Below are 20686 nucleotides of genomic sequence, written 5' to 3'. Positions count from 1 at the left end.
TGTACCTCTGATTGTCTCATTTCTTATTCTGACTTTTTTTTGTAATCCACACATCCATCTCAACATTCTCATTTCTGCCATATCTAACTCTTTCTCCTTTGCTCTTTTTACTTCCCATGTTTCAACTCCATGCATCATTCTTGGTCTTACCAGTGTCTTATAAATCTTAGCTTTAACCTTTGCCTTAATTCTTAGATCACACAATACTCCTGATACCTTCTTCCAATTGTTCAGTCCACACTGCTCTCTATGGGTTATCTCTCCATCAAATTTTCCATCATGGGTTCCCTCTGATCCTAGATATTAATATTTATCCACTCTTTTCAATAGCTCCCCCTGCTCACTAACTTTTGAATCCTGATCATCATTAAACCTCATATATTCTGTCTTCGTCTTATTTAGCTTTAATCCTCTATCTTCCAAAGCCCTTCTTCATTCTTTCAACTTCCTCTCCACTTCCTCTTTTCTAGTGGTACACAACACAATGTCATCAGCAAAAAGTATGCACGAGGGAGATTGGTCTTTTATTCCATGACTCAGCACATCCATAACTAGATCAAAGAGGTAAGGACTTAAAGAAGATCCCTGGTGCAGACTTACTCAAACTGGAATCTCATCTGTTACCCCAACACTGCTTTTAACCCAAGTCCCCATTCCCTCATGCTTATCCCTTACAGTCTTCACATACGTCTCTGGTACTCCTTTCTCTCTCATGCGCCTCCAGACCTTTTGATGTGGCACTCTATCCTAGGTTGTCTCCAAATCAATAACTACCATATGCAAACCTTTCTATTTTTCTTGATGCTTCTCTATGAGATATCTCAATGCAAGGAACGCATCAGCTGTTCCTCTCCAATGTCTGTCTGTCTGTGGTAATTTGCCTTCTAGACACCATCACTTTAAAGAGAAAAAAGGCCTAAAAATTGTGGACAACTTTCCCATAATAAAAAGAGAAGCACTTACCTGTTTAAATTGTTGAAGTGCTGAGTTCATTTTTGTTAGGATTTGAACTATGCCTTCAGCAGTTAAGCATGGTGCAGCGCTGGTACTCCTCAAGGTCAGGCCTGCTGGATGACACTGTAAGAACCCTGTCATAAAGGTAAGTGTCTCCCTAGCCCCTGCCATTAGCAAAGAGAAAAGTGAGGAGTGTTTTACTTTGGTTTAGTAACTAATTTTGTGCATGCATGCAAACAAAAAGTAACTTACATTTGGAGAGTGCACTTGTACTCATACTCGTGCCTGCTCACATGCATGTGAGGCTGCTAACCTATTTAATAAATGCTTTGCAGGGTCTGAGTGTAGCACCTGTGCAGAATGCACCTGTATCAGTCATGATTGGTATAAGTGAGCAGCGTGTCACAGGATTGGCTGTAAGATTTGTTCCTAGAGTATAAGAGGCTTTTCCTGCCTCTAGTGTTCATCATTAGACTCAGTGGTGTGGATAGTGTGGTCAGTATAATGTTTAAGGTTTCTTTATTTATTTTATTATACCAAACAGCAGCTTGGGCCTTACTTGTATATATCTTCTTTTGTTTAATAGTATAGATATCTCCAAGCTATTGTATTGTTTTGGTGGAGGTATTTATCTAGATTTTGGGATTGCGGCGCAATTTGCTTTTCCTGTAAATATTTTTTTGGGATTCTTTGAGCTTTTTGTGTGTAGTTTCTTCCTGATTGTTTTCTTTTTCCAGGAAGACTACTGTTTTGTGTATATACCTGTATATTTTTGTATTTATTTTTCATTTTGGGACTGGCAAAATTCACAGTAAATATTATTCACTATTTTTTATTGGGACATTATTTTTTTGTGTGTGCACCTGTAAATAAAACCCACTTTTGTTTGGGAAAATACCACCTTTTTGTGTCTGTGTCTCCATGTCCAACTTCTCTCAAGTCTGATCCTGGTCAGTCCCAAACTACAAGAAACCCAATGTATAGTCTGGTGCCAACCTTGCCACTACATGGGATGTAACACTATGTATCAACATAAATTAAAAATAATACTCAGTATAAGTTTAGTTTAGGTAGTGCAGAAATGCATCTTACTCATTTACTCTAATAGGTCTTCATTACACTTATAAAGCATAAGTAAATATGTTTTCATCTGTGTGAAGTGTGGCATATCAGGGGCCCTTGATGCACTGGAAAAATTACTTATGAATATGAAGGATTCACACTGAAACATGCAATACCAAGAGGACTATGCCTCAGTTTAGTCACTTCTGACCATTCTAAAGTGAAGTTATTTTACTAGTCCACACTGCACAGATGAATAACCACTTTCCTGAAGCATTGTAAATGTTATTGCCACCTAAAGAATCCTTTTCTAAGGTCTTGTTACATAAGAGCAGATTAATAATGGAGATGTTCTTGCATTACCTAAACTAAATTGTTATCTAATACTCAAATGGTATGTTGCATATTAGAAGATTAATTTACTTTACATGTTATTCTTCTACAAATCACATGAAGAAGATTAAAGAATATAAGTGTTAAAAACATGAAAGTGGTAAGAGTAATGCATTGATTGAGGTAATACAGAGTCAAAACATCTTTTAAAAACTTAACTTCAAGAAAATGATTTGTTAATTTGAAAAATGATGTTATATACAGAGGAGAAATTCTACTTTTACATTTAAGGAAAATACTGAAAAAAGCCAGAATCAAGGAAATGATGAAAGCAATCAACAGCATGTCTATTATCACTAGGAAATCCAAAAACTCATCTTTTCGTCCATTGTTTAACCTATTTAGAGTCAGAAGGAGCCACTACCTACTGCAGGAGCACACTGCAATGCAACAACCAGCCCTGCTGATCCCATTCACAGCTATAAGTGAACTTGACCTATGATTCTTGGTATGTTTGTGGAAAGTTAGAATCTGTGGAGAAAAGCTCATTGAGAGAAGATGTCAACTCCACACACAGAGTGACTGGACTGGGATTAAAATACAAAAATCTGGAGTTGTGGAACAGCAATACTAATTACTGCATCGCTATGCAGCACATTATTCCAAATAGATAGATAGATAGATATTTTTGCAGATTTTACTTGTTTTTCAATCACAATTAAATATATGTGATTTCAAAGTATTTCTCACAGTTACACTAAGTATGGCCACATAATTACAGTTTCCAAGGGTGTTCTTCCATTAAGGTTTTACACAGTGGCTCAACAGAACAGTAGAATAAAGGGAGCAATTGCTTTCTTGAGTTTACGCTGATGGTATGATTTTCTCCTATAGTAAGTAACTCATGGGATAATATGAAGAGAGCATTTCAGTGACTGGCAGTGCACCATAAATGAGCAATGGTGCTCATTTATTTTTCACCAGAGCTCATAACCATGTATTATTAATGTCATACAATAGTTTCTGAATAGAGTAAACAGATGCTCGGGTGATTATTAACACTTCAGGTTGTTAACACAGAAGAGGAGTGGTGTAAAATATTATATACGTTTCTTTACTTAAGCAAATAAAGTAAATGTGCAAAAACTGCTTTGTACAATGTATCAACACATTATCCATGCTGTTTCCTGTGTTCTGTTTTTGGTCATTCGTCTGTATCCTATTAATTTCTTCTTCTTTCAATCTCCTAGCACTGTCTTTCAAATTCTTTTATTCAATAATGCCACATGCTGATGAAGCTCTCAGGACTCCTTCTCCTGCAGTAGGTAAGAGGCTTTTCTGTTTTCTCTCAGCATTTATGGTACATCACGTTTTAGGACTCTTAGATTTTTCATTATTTTATTTTTTAGTCATCCTCATCATCAACACATTCCCATTGTTTCGACAAACACCATTTTGAAAGTATGTATGTTTAAGTTCTTATGTTGGAAATAAAAACCTTTTCATGCTGCACCAAAGTTCTTGTTATAGAAATGAGACATTTAATTTCTGCATTCTTACATATTGTAGTAAGGAAGATCTCTAATGGAGGCTTACTGTGGTTAGAATGACACCAAGTAAATCAAAAGTACATAAAGTTTGGTGCCTTTATTGACTAAATAAATAGAGGAAAGCATACTCAATAGATAAAACAAAGTACAAGGATAACATTAAAACCCCTCTGGAACTACTAGTAGCTGATGAACCCTATTTACATGTTAAAAGCGTCTCCTACTTTCCAACTTAAATGGTACCTTCTCACTTTCTTTCACTTAACCTTTTGCTTCATTCTCTCCTGCAAAATCCTGACTCAGAGATACCTTGGGGCTATTAGTGTGTTTTGCTCAGATTTTGATCATTTCTAGCCAAGCCCTGGAAACAGTTCTGGTGTCATCAGGAGTGTCGATTTTACTATAGAGCTGCCAGGCTGAGACTTCATCTATGAAAGGATCAAACCTGGGCCTTCAGTCATCCTTAAAGGGCTTTGTCTGTTAAACAGGAAACACAACCCTTACCTTTCCAGTCTGGGAGTATGTGCTGCTACTGGCCTCCTGCTGGTCTCCAACGCTGTTCCTAATTCATGTTGCTGAGGCAATGTGCTTCCTCGAGTCTGCCATGTGGTGTTCTAAACTCAGATCATCCCAGTGTGATTTTACTAACTTTCTAAGTATAACACCAAGTGCACATAGTGTCTGCTGCGTCTGCTGTTTACAGCATGCCATGCACCCTTTCACAACATACACTTTAATGTACATATACAGTATATTTTGCATGATAGTATGTACAGATAGTAATATGGATTAAAATGAATTATCATTAAGTCTTTAATTGAAACTCTTAAAAACAGCTCAACAAGTTCTTTGAAATTATTTGAAAGGTTGGTGAAGTTGTCACATACTCTTTCCTTGGCACAAGCTAGTAAATTTTAACATTATCATTTCAGAACTCTTCTAAATTAGGAATAAATGTACTGTTCTCTTTCCATTTGGTGTCCCTGGAGCCCTTAGGTGGGGATGCACAAATTTCTTTGGAAGTCAATCCAGATGCTGAAACACTTTTTGGAGCAAAGACTGCAGAATTAAATTATATTTAGCTGGAGGTGCTAAAGATTTTAGAAATTATTGAGGTACTATAGGTAAAATGTGTTATCAGTGATACATGGAATGTGAGGATGTCATAATATTGGCAAATGATGGATTAGGGTGGTGGTCCCCATTTTGGAAAAAAAGGGATCCAGGGAATGTGTTGTTGAAGAAGAGATAGTTGCTCCCATAAGCAAATAGCAAAACAACATCCTGTATGTGACAACAAAATGAAGGACTTTTTCTTTGAAAGTGAGACTTCGAAAGATTATAGAAATGTTTGAAACATTGCAATACAAAGAATGGCAGTTAATGGGGCATTAAAAGTAAACAATGCTTTAGTAAACACTTGGAGGGCACACAGATACTGCAGAGCAGTGTAAGGCCAACTGTTAGCTCCACTTAAGATACACATTCTGCAGAGCTTTGGGTTGAAAATGAGTACAGTATCAGAACAGTAGAGAAAATCTGAACAAATCCTATGAAATATTTATTTATGCATGTATGTAGATACAAGGAACAAATTGCAAGACTATTGTTACTTAATGTATATTGATCTTTGAAGATTTTCTTTACTATGTTTGCCACACTCATTCCTTACTTTAGTATTTTAGCTAATTATATTTATAATACTCTATACTGTACTTTACTGATATTATTTGTGCAATTAAATATTAGTGATATATTGATTTGCTTTGCATTTTGTTAGCTTAATCTACTTCTACATACCAAACAGAAAAGAGAAACCACTTCCCTTTTATTCTACAGTTCTTCCCTCTTGACAATATTTAAGAAACATTAAAAAACTTTAGAAGAGAACAGGCCCTTCAGCCCAACAAAGCTTGCCAGTCCTGTCCACTTAATTCCTCCAAAGTAACACCAGATCTAGTTTGGAAGGTCCCTAAGGTGCTACTGTCTACCACACTACATGGTAACATATTTAATGTGTCTGTGGTTCTCTGTGTGAAGAAAAACTTCCTAATGTTTGTGCAAAATTTATCCTTAACAAGTTCCCAACAGTGTCCCTGTGTTCTCGATTAACTCATTTTAAAATAACAGTCTTGATCCACTGTACTAATTCCCTTCATAACTTTAAACACTTTATTCATGTCACTTCTTAATTTCATTCTGCTTAAACTGAAAAGACTCATCTTTTTTAATCTTTCCTCATAATCTGAATTCAGCCTAGTCGCTTTTTTCTGGACATCCAAAACTGCACACAGTACTCCAGATGAGGCCTCACTGGTGCATTATAAAGCTTGACCACATTGTTCAATATAACCTGACATTCTGTTTGCCCTCTTAATGGCTTTTGAACACTGTTCGGAAGTTGATACTGACGAGTCCATTATGACTCCTAAATCCTTCTAATAAGGTGTACTTTCAATTTTCAGACCTCCCATTGTATATTTAAATCTATCATTGTTACTTCTTACATGTAATACTTTACATTTACTTACATTAAATTTCATCTGTCATAAATCTGCCCAAGCCTGTATGTTGTCCAAGTCCCTCTTTAATGATTCAATGGATTCTAGATTATCTGTCAAGTTTGGTATCATCTGAAAATTTACCCATCTTGTTATTTATATTCCTGTCAAAATCATTTATATATATTAATAACAGAACCGACCCTAGCACTGACCTCTGCGGGACACCATTCTTAACATCAGCCAATTCTGATAGGGTTCCTCACACCAACACCCGCTGCTTGCTGTGTTTTAACCAATTCTGCCCCCATCTACACACTGCACCCTAAATGCCTGCTTTTTTAGTTTGATGCCTAACCTCTCATGTGGGACCTTATCCAATGCTTTCTGAAAGTCAAGATAAATAATATTATATGCACTGCTTTGGTTGTGTGCTTTTATTGCTTCTTCATAGAATTCCTGCATATTCTATAAACACTGCAGTGATCTTGGGATGCCTTTCAGATTATTTACATAGCTCATTGTACTTTGTACATTCTTACAAAATTAGATAGACAATGCCAGTAGTTAGACATCAATGGATGGGTCAACCCAACAGAGTTTTAGCTTGCAGGCATGGTAAGGCAGCCATATACACAGACAATCCTTCTCCTAAAGTCTTAAATGCATGACCATTGTCCATGATACAAGATATGTGTGCATCTTTAAATGGTGTAGTAAAGGTGATGCTCTTTCCATGGTAATCCAGACAAAATTCAGTTCTTTTTCTAGTATTATGTAAACCTATGACATCTATGGTTGTTATAGTTGATTTGTTACAAGGAAACCTGTTTGAAGTTGTGCCAGTTTTATTTAGGAATGTTGGATGATCATTTTGGATGGTGCACTTGAGGCATTCTGTAAGTTTGTGTTTACATTGGTTTTAATATGTGCAATACCTTTATCTGCCAAGTGAGAAAACCCTAAACTAATAAGTGGATGCACTTTCTGGCAATCTGTCCGTAGCAAAAAGGTAACCCAACCCTTTAGTACTGGTGTGAGTGGTCACCCGTGAAAATGGCTACAAGGAATATAAAGTACTACACATGTGCCTAAATGGCCATTATAAAAGAAAGAGCGGAGTGTGTGGCTTTTTGCAGTTTAGGAAACAAGCAATCGTTTTTTTTTTCTTTTTTCTTTAGTGCCTTGGTTTGTGATGGGGCACCTGACTACATTTGTCCAACACTGTTTCACAGTTCCTACGAGTAATATCTGAATATTTGAGTCCAAAGATTTGGTGACCCTGGGATATAACTTCTTTCAACCAACCTAAATGATCTCTTACACCAGGATGCAAAATTGCCTCTTATAACATTAGGGTTGGCCATAATGAACATTTGAAAGTTTTTAAACATGCAGAGAGGCACTATATGTAGCTCTGCATTAGAAGCCTCTTGTACAATAGAGAAATGTGAAGTCTGCTATATCACTGTGACAGGCAGTGGCAGATTTTAAGTTTTAGTTTTATTGTTGCAGGTAGTTTAACCTCCATAATAATAAACCTATAGTAATGGGTTTGTGCTCTTGGCCAGTCATATTCTTCAAAGTATTGACAGCCATTATACCGTGGAGATTAAAAGGCCTAACTGCACTCCAGTGCTAAGCAACATTTATAGAAGTACCCATCACACAAGTGCTGTCAGATTTTCCAGTCCATCATGTATCTGTAAAGAATAGTGCCCAAAATAACAACTAAGGCATTTCATATTTCAGGATTAGACTTTATGATGACAGGATGTGACCATGTGCTGTTTAAGCATGTATGCTCTCTCGTAGTATGCCAGTCTTCATTAACAGAAAACTTTATTATTGAGGCATGTAGAAGTAACACTAGGACACAGTCGAGCCAAAAAAGATGCTGATGTTGAGTCTGACGAGAAGATGGGAAGAGAATCAGCTTGTGAAGAAACTTAAAAGTTTCTCTCGCACTTTCGCTGAGTTTGTGTCAAACACTATTCTGTCCCTGACCATCTCATCTTCGTTTGCATAAGCACAGTCCTTCACCAGCAATTTTAACTCCGTTACAAAGTGATCAAAAGTCTCGTTTATACCCTGCATCTTCTCATTGAACTTGTATCTCGCGAGGCAGTCAACTACAAAGTACATGGGAGGCGTGGTGATGGGTGACGCAACTCTGCCTCACACGGCAACCGAGCTGCAGGATATGGCCGTATATATGTACGTAAGTAGGATTCAGTTATGACCATTACAAGTAGAATTTCAAAATGAAACCTGCTTAACTTTTGTAAGTAAGCTGTAAGGAATAAGCCTGCCAAATTTCAGCCTTCTACCTACATGGGAATTTGGAGAATTAGTGATGAGTCAGTCAGTCAGTCAGTCAGTGAGGGCATTACCTTTTATTAGTATAGATTACCGCCACACAGGAAACCAAAGGCTTGCTCATGGATAGCCCATCCAAGAAGACATGATGAATAAGGATGTCTGACATTGTGGTCTGGTTTTTTGCAGAGTTATCACTATAGAGTTTGCATAGGCTAAACAGCAAATATTTGAAGTTAGCCCAGCCTAATGGAATAGGCCCAGTCAATGTGAACAAACACATTGAATTAGGCAGGTGTTGGATCTCTTCATCAACAAATATGGAATTTTTTTTCCAGTATTGCTACAATATATTTAAACAAACGTTTCCCTGATAGGGTCATTGGGTTTGCAAGAAACATGTTTCATACAATATGTTACCTTGGTCAATAGCAAAGCAGAATGTCATATAGCAGCCACAGGCGTTAAATGAACTGTATTGTCTGACTTGTCTACCACAGAAAAAAGAAACTGACTCAGAAAATGGTGCAATAGGAACTGAATCTCAAGTGGTTCCATAATTTGGCAAATCCTAACATTTTAGTTAATTACAAGATAATCCAGTGATTAGTTTGCATGCCAATATAATGTAAAGTTTTAAACTCTACATCGTGGTAAGCACTGAAAGGATTGGCTTGAACCCTTAATGACTCTCTTTTGAAATAAATGGATTATAGAATAAAAAATAAGGATTATATGGGTTATAGGTTTACACTCAATACTGCCAGGATAAACTCTGTGCACCTGTGATCCTGTATTGGATGAGGTAAATTTGACAAAGAAACTTTATGCTATGTAAATGTGGCATAGATTGGCTTTTGTTGGGGTTTATTTCATTAGATAGTTTTGGTGTAGTGATTACAAGTGCTGTAGTAACCTTATGCCCAGTCTCCATATCAGTGTTTCTATAGGAAAAAAATGGATTTTGCCTGATTAATATCTTTTGATACTCTAGCAGATTTTTTAAGGTGATACAAGCATAAGAGAAATCTAGTGTACTAAAAGAAACCCTGTACCAATGTACATAATGTTAATATGCAAACCTATTACAAGCAATGACTGAGTCAGGAACTTCAACTAGAATTTAATCTAAGGAGTTGTGAATCCATGGTGCCCACCATTCAACAACGTTAACGTACCTAAAAAAGTAACAGTTATGTTAATTTAGTCTGTTTTTCTATACATGTATCATCCCTGTCAGTTGACAGATTTTGCAGTCTGGTTCAGTTCCTTTACTTGTTGCTTTTCTTACCAACCTTGGGTTGAACCTCATTCACATTTGACTCTCCTGATGGTCTATGAAATGCTCTATTGTTAATGTTATTTCTTAGTTTTAAAGGGTTTGTATAGAATTGGTGTCATCATTGTGAGTCCAAATTGAATTTACTCAGTAATCCAAAGATTTACTGCACTAATCTAAGTGAATGGTAATCCTGATGTTTGTTTCCATATGTTATGCACAATCTTTTATAAACTCAGACTGCTTTGCTATTGACAATTTACAATATTTACTAGAACATTTTTTCCCATTAGTTAAATTCAATTCCTTTTGCACATGATCTGATTCACAGCTATAAATAATGGATTACAATTAATCAATTAATTTACTATAATAACTCCTTTTAATTTCTGCCTCATGTAGAAATATATACGGGGGAGGGGGGCACAGACATAAAATGATGCATTTTGTTAGATGGTGAGTAAATTAGCTATAAGAAAGGATAGATAATTTCAAGAGAACATGACAGTTTATGAGAAAGTGAAATATCAGAATCAGAATACACATACAAATAAGAAAATTACAGATTTTCTGTTTACATCATATCTCTTTCATTAAAGTCTTACGACCAAATATCAAGAGTGCCTTATACCATAACTGTTTATATTATATTTTGTTCGATTAGCTTAGAAAGTTGTGATAGGTGATTATTAGGTTATCCTTGACAAAGATAAGGAAATGTTCACAGCATGCTGATGAAATCTGAACCCCGAAAGTAATGTAGTATGTAGACTCCTCCATTGGGAGTTTGCAGCATCAGCCTAATATCTTTGACAGCTGCTAAGGTTAAAATGTGGAGATTTGTTTGACTCATCAGATGTTGTTCTCATCTATTTAAGGACCTGAGAGACAAGAGTCTGTTTACACGTGAAGCATGAAACATACAAAACAGCTTGAGGAAGAATATTGAGTTCATACTAAGTGCAACACATTATTCCACCTGTCACACCCTACATGTAAAACTGCCTTGTAACAGAATATGCTGTACACTCAGTATGATAAATGATCCTGGCAGCAAAGGAGATGTACACAGGGGACTACCAAAAGCCTTTCAGGTTCAATTAATTTTAGACCACATATCATGAAACAATTACAAATGTGGCCGAAGACCATGCTCTTCGAAAAGTGATCCTCACTGATGCATTATTTTATTTTTTTAAGAATCAGTTCTTACTCTTTTCTCTCTAAATACCTTTGACTCAGATATTTCATTGTCTTGTGTTTATTCCATTAATTTCTCTCTAAACATGTCCTGCTGTGTCTTTGACTGCTTTGAATCATGTTGTAATTTTTGTTTTTCTGTTCTTTCCTACCTCAAAAGTTTTTAACTCTAACTGTTGAGTAATTAAGGACACAATTTATGTGCACTAAGAAAATGAAGACAGGCTATGAAGATATGATATGAAAGCATAAAGTTGTGAACATGTGCTATGAAAATATGCTATGAAAACAGGCATCGATAAAGGGGTGAAGTATTAAAAGTTAAAACATGCAATATTCACTGTAGCTGTGACATTATTTTTGAGGGGAGACATTTTACTGTATGTTAGTTTTTATATAGTGTAAAGCAGGACATTATTCTATATGCAACCAATCATATCATGTAAAAAATAAATGAATCCCCATTTTGTTATATTTAACATCAAACAAAAATGTAGCTTTTGCAAGAATTGTAATGTTTCCACTGGCAAAGCTCACCGTGCCACTGGATGCTTTCATGAAATATCGGATGTGTTTTTTAAAATTCATTTTTCAACTGAAAATAGGTTGTTACTTCAACGAATATACAGTAGATAGACTGATTGGTATCTACTGCACCATAAAGATCTATCTAAAGTGCACCCATTCGTATTGAAATTTCAAGTTTGGAATTTTGAAGTTAAGACAGATAGTGTCAGAAGTTACATAATTGTGCAAGTTTACCACCTCTGTGGCTGATAATTAGAATTAATCAGTGAATTTCGCCAATTTGCAAAGTTCGCGTTTGCAACATACTGTTATGTTACATACTGTTAATTTGACCAGTTTAAGGGAACTTTTTCCCCAGCATCCCATAATGATTTGTGAGGCCAGTGAGGCTTCCTTCGGAGTGGTAACAGCCAACATTGGATGGAAACAACCCCTTAAGTATATAATGCTGATCATTTGCATTACAGACTCTGTGGGACATAGTTAGCTGTAGAACAGATAAGTAAATAATGCAGGTTCTCAAAATTTTATTTTTATGAAACAGATACAGCATAAATAATACGTTATCTTTGCTTATCTCCAAGCCTTCAGCTTGACTTCAAAGAAGGACTTCAAGCCAATGCACAGTTTCAATCATGACGTGCCACTTTGAATTTTCTGCCTTTAAAAGACCTACGTATTTTTCCAGACTTTTGACTACAATTTCGGCATTTCCGCTTTGTTTTGATGAAATATATGATTGCACATCTCTGGTTGTGTTCTTTCTTCTTTGATCTCACAGAGGCACGGTGGTGCAGTGGTTGGCACTGCTGCTGCACTGCTCAGGTCACCTTTTTGGCCACAATAATAGGTCTAGTATAGTTGGCAAATATTTCCCTAGCCCTCAGGGACACTTTAAAGATGACTGCACCACTATAATTTGGACAAATCTAGTTCAGATAGTCCTACCCCACCGACTTCAATGCATTTTGCTGAGTTCAGCGATATTTGCAAACATTTCAGTGATTTCTCTGAATTCGAGGCGAGGTGAACACTGTGGAGTTTGCTCATCACTACTGATAACAGACAAGTTTAGTTGTTGGGTTGTATGTCTGTGAGATCTGCATCCTTCTTTTTATAATGATCACCGGCCTCCTGTGAAACTGAATTAAAGTAGGCAGGTCTGAGAAAATGATGTTATCTTTTAATTGAATGAATCAACAAAAAACAGATAATTATTTTTTTGTTGCGCTTACAGACATTATTAGGTTGTTTCAATATGTGATGGTGTTGCTACTTTATGAATGCTAGGTTTTTCTCAGGTTCTATTTCTGTTTTAACCTGGTGTAAAGTCCATCCATTTTCCAACCTGCTGAATCCGAACACAGGGTCACAGGGGTCTGCTGGAGCCAATCCCAGCCAACACAGGGCACAAGGCAGGAATCAATCCCAGGCAGGGTGCCAACCCACCGCAGGACACACATAAACACACCAAGCACACACTAGGGCCAATTTATAATCGCCAGTCCACCTAACCTGCATGTCTTTGGACTGTGGGAGAAAACTGGAGCACCCAGAGGAAACCCACGCAGACACGGGGAGAACATGCAAACTCCACGCACGGAGGACCCGGGAAGTGAACCCGGGTCTCCTAACTGCGAGGCAACAGCACTACCACTGCACCCGGTGTAAGGTCTCCATGGCTTTATTTAAAATACTTTTAATTATTAACATAGTGACTATTTTCATACCCAATTACATACAATCAGAATAAGTAATCACTCTCTTAATTTTTAAAATGATATTGGACGGGTTTATGATTATTTCTCTAAGAATGTTTTGCAACGCAAAAGTGCATAGGAGAAACCAAAATACACAGTCAGATTTCACATTTACACACAAAAAACATGTAAACTCATTACAGGCAATAACCAAATCAGGAACTGAACCCAGATTCGTGGAACTGTTTTTGTGCTAACTACTGCACAACAATATCACCAAGAAAAGTCATAGTTATGTTTAATCCAGTCTGTTTTTGCATAGTGTTCTATGAAATGGACAGACAAAGAAGCCTTGTTCAGTTCCTAATCCCACTTTATTTGCTGTATTTCCTACCAGCTCAGGGTTGAAACTCATTGGGGTATCATCCCCTTTTACACTTGACACATTTTGTGCTTAATTTTTTATACACTTTAATTAACACTTCATATAAACACCTTTTGTTCTGATTACAATAGTAAGTCTTAGTTAGGTCTCTATCATTTTAGCACGACCGGATTATGCAATTTTATCTCGCTCTTCTTTCACAAGAGTTCATCCTTTCTTTAATTTTGAGGGGATGACCTGCACATTGCCCTTTGTAAAAGACTCTGCTGATGTTCTTTAGAATTGAGAGTCCAGGCTTTGACAGGGGTATTCACTAATGGGTGCTGGCATCTTTAAACATATTACATCATGTGCAGGGTGACAGATTTGTTTGGAGGTGATCAAGGAAAAAAAAACACTTTTAAAAATTATAGAAGAAGACCAGTCTTCTTTGTCCTCCAGCAGATCTCTATTTACTCCTACAAAAAACTTGCTTCATCCAACCTTATCCTACAGAAGCTAGAATTAACCACCTGCTTGTGATATTTGGCTCCGATGAACAAAGGTAAATAGCAACAACGTAAACAAACGAAAACAGCATTAACTTTTTTTTTTTTAAGTTTTTAACTTTTTATTTAAAGCAGAAACAAAAGCCCAATGATACTTAAACCAACAGTCTGGGACAGGGCCACAAGCAGCAATATGGTCATTCTTTCCACAGTTGCAGAAGTCTTAACAGCCTACTGCTACAGACTGGATGATTTACAATCTTACCATCTCTAACATCACTTTTGGTGTCAATCCACCTGTTCTCGCTTCTTCCTGCCTGGCCTGTACCACTACCAAATATGCCGACACTTGCAGGTCTCAGGAATCGCATGGGGTCATAATCCTAGAAACTTTGGGGCAGCTGAATGAGTAATTCAAATACACAACCAACAAAAAAATGAAAAGAAAAAGTACCAAGTAACAGAGGCAATACCTTGAAAAAAGAGAAATCTTTTTTTAAGCCCTTCTTTAGTTGATTTCCCCATATACTTTACAGTATTGTCTTGCAGAAAGGTGAAATTCAAATATTACCTTTCTGGCATGATGAAGCAGGTTTTGAGTCAAACGTTACTGATATCTGGGAAATTCACCTTTTTCTGTAATTTTAAAAGAACATCAGTAAGCAGTCCCATGTCATGATGTTTCCAATAGCATGCTTTACAGTTGGGGATGTGTTGTTTGAATGATGAGCTGTGTTGACCCTATGGCACACATATCTTTTGGAACTAAGGAAAAAAATAGTGCTTGCGTTATATTACACAAGTTCATGGTTTTGGGAGGGCAAATGTGTTTTTTGTGAAGTTTATATAGGGATGTTGTTCTTTTTTGTGAGAAAAGGCTTCCACCCTACTCCATAGAACATGCATAATCTTTAATTTTCTTGGACTGGCCAAACAATGACATAACTTCCTGCAGTTCCTTTAAGATTGCTAGTTTGCTAATTGGCCAATAGTAGGCATCTTAGAAGCCTCCCTCATGACCATAGTCCTTGACCATCATGAATTTTGCCATATTTCCTCCAGTTCTTAATGATGGTCTTTACAGTGTTCCATGATATTGATATCGATATGTATTTATAAAAGTAAAATTCTTTTATGTTCCTCTTCTGATCTTTACTGTTTAATAAGATCATTTGATTTCTTGTTAACTCAGAGTGGAGTATGGTCATCTCTGCAGAGTAAACCAGTAAACTTTCATGGAAATCATACAGGAACAAATGATGTTATTCAGGTTAATCAAAATCACTTCATTTCAAGCTAAATTACTTTTGTTCATGATTTGATTTGAAATTGGTTAAATCTGAACATCGTTACAACCCCCATTATAAAGGATGTTCACTTAGGCCACCAAGGCATGAAAAGTTTTATTTTTACTTTTATTCCTAGAATACACCCACTTCTTTTTCACTCAAGGCATTTTCTTACTCATGGTCTGTTTGCTTTGTGCCAATTCAGGAGATTATTAGTCACTTTGTTTCAGCCTAACCAGTCACACAGTAAACTTTCAAGTGTGCCAGAAGTAACAGTAAACAATTAGGTAAAAACAATTTTATCATAGGAAAGTCATCATGAAGCGTCGACAACAACTGTGCTTGTGTACCACTGAATTTGTATGAATTGTGTGAGTAGTTTACTAAACACAGCTCTGTGAACTGTGCCTGTTGCCTGATAACAAGAAGAGTGTAAATTATGGCTATTTTGCAAGCTACAGAAAGAACACATTTCAGCCAGGTGACTCTACAAGAAATGGCAAGCTCTGCTAAGGGCATACAGTGATGTACTGCAGTGTCATTTAAACAATAGAGGGGGTGGAAGAGGAGGTTGAGAGCATGCGCTGATTACAGCATGTTGCTGCACCCAGAATAGACATATCAGGTAAATTTAACTTCTCTGTTTGATGCAGTGTAAATATCCTTTAATAGTCTTACTATGTAAACAGCACGTCTGTTTGGTTTTGTTTTTTGTTTTTCTTGCACACATCATTCTTTTGTACTGGCTATGTTGTTAACAATGACAGCCCATTGTTAGTAATTAGTAGTGGCCATACAGTGCATCCGGAAAGTATTCACAGCGCATCACTTTTTCCACATTTTGTTTTGTTACAGCCTTATTCCAAAATGGATTAAATTCATTTTTTCTCTCAGAATTCTACACACAACACCCCATAATGACAATGTGAAAAAAGTTAACTTGAGGTTTTTGCAAATTTATTAAAAATAAAAAAACTGAGAAATCACATGTACATAAGTATTCACAGCCTTTGTCATGAAGCTCAAAATTGAGCTCAGGTGCATCCTGTTTCCCCTGATCATCCTTGAGATGTTTCTGCAGTTTAATTGGAGTCCACATGTGGTAAATTCAGTTGATTGGACATGATTTGGAAAGGCACACACCTGTCTATATAAGGTCCCTCAGTTGATAGTTCATGTCAGAGCACAAACCAAGCATGAAGTCAAACGAATTGTCTGTAGACCTCCGAGACAGGATTGTCTCGAGGCACAAATCTGGGGAAGGTTACAGAAAAATTTCTGCTGCTTTGAGGGTCCCAATGAGCACAGTGGCCTCCATCATCCGTAAGTGGAAGAAGTTTGAAACCACCAGGACTCTTCCTAGAGCTGGTCGGCCATCTAAACTGAGCGATCGGGGGGAGAAGGGCCTTAGTCAGGGAGGTGACCAAGAACCCGATGGTCACTCTGTCAGAGCTCCAGAGGTCTTCTGTGGAGAGAGGAGAACATTCCAGAAGGTCAACCATCTCTGCAGCAATCCACCAATCAGGCCTGTATGGTAGAGTGGCCAGACAGAAGCCACTCCTTAGTAAAAGGCACATGGCAGCCCGCCTGGAGTTTGCCAAAAGGCACCTGAAGGACTCTCAGACTATGAGAAACAACATTCTGTGGTCTGATGAGACAAAGATTGAACTCTTTGGTGTGAATGCCAGGCATCACGTTTGGAGGAAACCAGGCACTGCTCATCACCTGGCCAATACCATCCCTACAGTGAAGCATGGTGGTGGCAGCATCATGCTGTGGGGATGTTTTTCAGCGGCAGGAACTGGGAGACTAGTCAGGATAAAGGGAAAGATGACTGCAGTAGTGTACAGAGACATCCTGGATGAAAACCTGCTCCAGAGTGCTCTTGACCTCAGACTGGGGCGATGGTTCATCATTCAGCAGGACAACGACCCTAAGCACACAGCCAAGATATCAAAGGAGTGGCTTCAGGACAACTCTGTGAATGTCCTTGAGTGGCCCAGCCAGACCCCAGATTTGAATCCGATTGAACATCTCTGGAGAGATCTGAAAATGGCTGTGCACCGACGCTTCCCATCCAACCTGATGGAGCATGAGAGGTGCTGCAAAAAGTAATGGGTGAAACTGGTCAAGGATAGGTGTGCCAAGCTTGTGGCATCATATTTAAAAAGACTTGAGGCTGTAATTGCTGCCAAAGGTGCATCGACAAAGTATTGAGCAAAGGCTGTGAATACTTATGTACATGTGATTTCTCAGTTTTTTTATTTTTAATAAATTTGCAAAAACCTCAAGTAAACTTTGTTCACGTTGTCATTATGGGGTGTTGTGTGTAGAATTCTGAGGAACAAAATGAATTTAATCCATTTTGGAATAAGGCTGTAACATAACAAAATGTGGAAAAAGTGATGTGCTGTGAATACTTTCCGGATGCACTGCATGTCTGAAGTCACTGAGCCTCTGCTATTTAAACATAGTCTTCCTGGTGCTCAAGCTTGGGATTCATGTCTTAAAAATAACCTTTGATGATAGTGTAGTTAGGGAAAGAAAGTCCCTTGGGTTGTTTTTTTTTTTCAAATTAAAATTTTGAGTGAAGTATTGTGTTTTGATAATCGGTTCTCTTAATTGCTGTGGTGGGCTGGCGCCCTGCCCGGAGTTTGTTTCCAGCCTTGTGCCCTGTTTTGGCTGGGATTGGCTCCAGCAGATCCCCGTGACCCTGTAGTTAGGATATAGCAGGTTGGATAATGGATGGATGGATGGTTCTCTTAATTGTTCATGGATTCTTGACTCCAGCCTGTTGTTTGACTTCTCCCTCAGGTTGTTACCAAATATTTTTTCTTCATTTTGTGGTCCATCTTTCACAAAAATAAACAGCCTTTTGTCTTGATTCTTTTCATCTGACATTACAAAAGCATTACAAAGAAAATAAATCCTTGATGTCCAGCTTAGTCAAAATAAATGGCAGCATGTCAGTCTGTTACTCACAAGATTTTAAAACTCTTCATTTCACCTGTCAGCCTGTCATTTAGCAGTCTCATATCCATCACCTCCTTTTCAGTTGGTCTTGTGCTGTCTACCCAATTCCAAATTCACTTTTGCAGTTGGCAGTGATCACTACCAGACCTGTTTGTGGAGTCAGTTTTCAGTTCAGTGGCAACAAACTAGAAGTCATATTTATTTCTCAAGTGCACAAAATATGTTGTTTTATGATCCTGTATCTGGTCAGAAACAGGGAGAGAAATTCAAAGGAAATATAATTTGGTGCTAAAACTGTAAATTGGGCCAATACTAGCATGATAAAAGCATCTAAAATAATTTACGACAAATCAGCAGGAGATTACATTATTACCCTGGCCCTATATAGCCAGATAGAAGCACTAACCAATAGCATCTAGCTCCTAATTAACACAAATAAATGCAACCTTCCTAAAAAATGAAACAAAGAAACAGAAAAAAATCACAGAAAAACTATACTTAAATTTGTTCAATCATACCATGCAAAAACACAAAACAAATACATTTCTATTAAAATAACAAAAGGACAAAATGCCAACATTTCTTTTTTGCTTTTCAAAGCACATTAGAGCAGTTGACAATTTTTGACACAAACCCAGGCTGCCAATTATAAGCAAAAATTACCCGTTATGTTACATAACAACATGGTTGTGCCCTCAACCCTGCACCATCTCAGGCATCTTTGATTCTAGAAGGCCATGGAAGTTCATCAGTAAAATGAAAACAATCTGGAAAAGCAAACCAAAAGAAAAATAATGTATAAAGCTGTGTGAAATACCATGCAATTTGGTGTTGAACCTGACTAACAGTATTACTGCTGTTAGCTCTCTGTATGGACACTTGAATTCAGTGTTTTCCATGTATCAGACCACCAATGCCTTCTGCTGCTTTCAGGCAATCCTGCTAGCTTTGTGCCTTTCATAGTCTGTCTTTTGCTCCCAAAGATACAGTTTTGTGTTATCCTCTGTAAGTAAATAGATCAACACCACCACAGTTGGCCCTGCCTATCCACTATTGCTACTTTTTCTGTCAAGTGAGTTCTTTTTACAATGGGCATTTCCTGTTAGGCCTGTTTGGCCATTTTCTTCTTGCAAGCCTGAAGTACTGGTCACAAGACAAAAACATCTACTATTTTATAAACATATAGTATATAATAAAATGAACTAAAACGTAATACAGAACTTATAGGTTATTTTTTATTCTAGCCCACATTTTACAATAAACATGGTCAAATATTACTGGGAGAGGTAGTTCAATGCAGTTGAAAGAGCCTGCCACTGAGTGATTTAACACCTCTCAAGTTAAAGTAGAAGTCAGAAGCCCTCCTGTTTACCTTTACCTTTAGCTGATCTGGATGAACTGATTTTCAGTCTCAGTAGTGACAGTTGAAAGCTCTTCAGGGGTGACTTAAGTAAAGGGAGAGGGAGAGTAAACCTGTAAATATGAGCAGTGCAAGAATTAAAGAAAAATAGCATGAGAGCTCATACCGTTTGATATGATGCAGCAGAAGTTAGAGGGCCACTTGCTCTGTTGAGCAGGGGGACTTCCCTTAAGCTAAATATAGATAAATATTGACCTCTGAATTAAATGTGCAATTGAATGAGCTGCAGATTCTGTTCTTCAGACCCTCAATACGTGGCAAGCCAGTCCGGGTGAGGGTTTGAAACAGAGAAGGGCAAAACGTTGAACGTTTCCTCACCTGTGTCAATTGTATTAGACCTTTATATACATAACAGATGTTTTCAGTAGAGTGACAATGTGTGCACTGTTTCCTTTAACGTATAGACTAAGCAAGTCAATAAGATGAAGATTGTTATGATTTTAAACTCTACCTGATGGAAAATATAAAAGGGACTGTAATGCAGTGTTTTAGAGTATAAAATCACCATAAACTGAAACTGTACACTGCTTATAGTAAGTTTTAAGTTTGCTCAAATGAACCAGGATGAACTGTAAAGGAACTAATTTACAAAGGATTTCACCAGTCCCTTAAGGTAATTTACATTGAGATCATCCTCTCTTATACAGTCTTCCTGTTTTGTAATGCATCTGTTTCTGTCAGTTTACAACTTAATGGTAAAACAGA

At 37.3% G+C, this 20686-nt stretch overlaps 1 protein-coding gene across 3 annotated transcripts in view; it reads left to right on the top strand.

Moving 5' to 3' along the window:
* The window catches only part of ppef1 (protein phosphatase, EF-hand calcium binding domain 1), a 171541-nt gene that overhangs the window by 31896 nt on the left and 118959 nt on the right, over nucleotides 1-20686 (top strand). For 2 of the 3 annotated variants that reach the window (XM_039745020.1, XM_039745018.1), the window contains one exon: nucleotides 3600-3674. The exons of the other annotated variant lie outside the window; for it this stretch is intronic. In XM_039745020.1, coding sequence (XP_039600954.1) covers nucleotides 3629-3674 — 46 coding nt within the window. In that variant the 5' untranslated portion in view covers nucleotides 3600-3628. The remainder of the gene's footprint in view (nucleotides 1-3599; nucleotides 3675-20686) is intronic. 3 annotated transcript variants of the gene reach the window in all.

This window comes from Polypterus senegalus, chromosome 2 (genome assembly GCF_016835505.1).
Source record: "Polypterus senegalus isolate Bchr_013 chromosome 2, ASM1683550v1, whole genome shotgun sequence".
In the NCBI taxonomy this organism is placed as follows: Eukaryota; Metazoa; Chordata; class Cladistia; order Polypteriformes; family Polypteridae; genus Polypterus; species Polypterus senegalus.
Note: the sequence above shows the minus strand (reverse complement) of the source record. Positions and strands in the feature narration are given on the sequence as shown.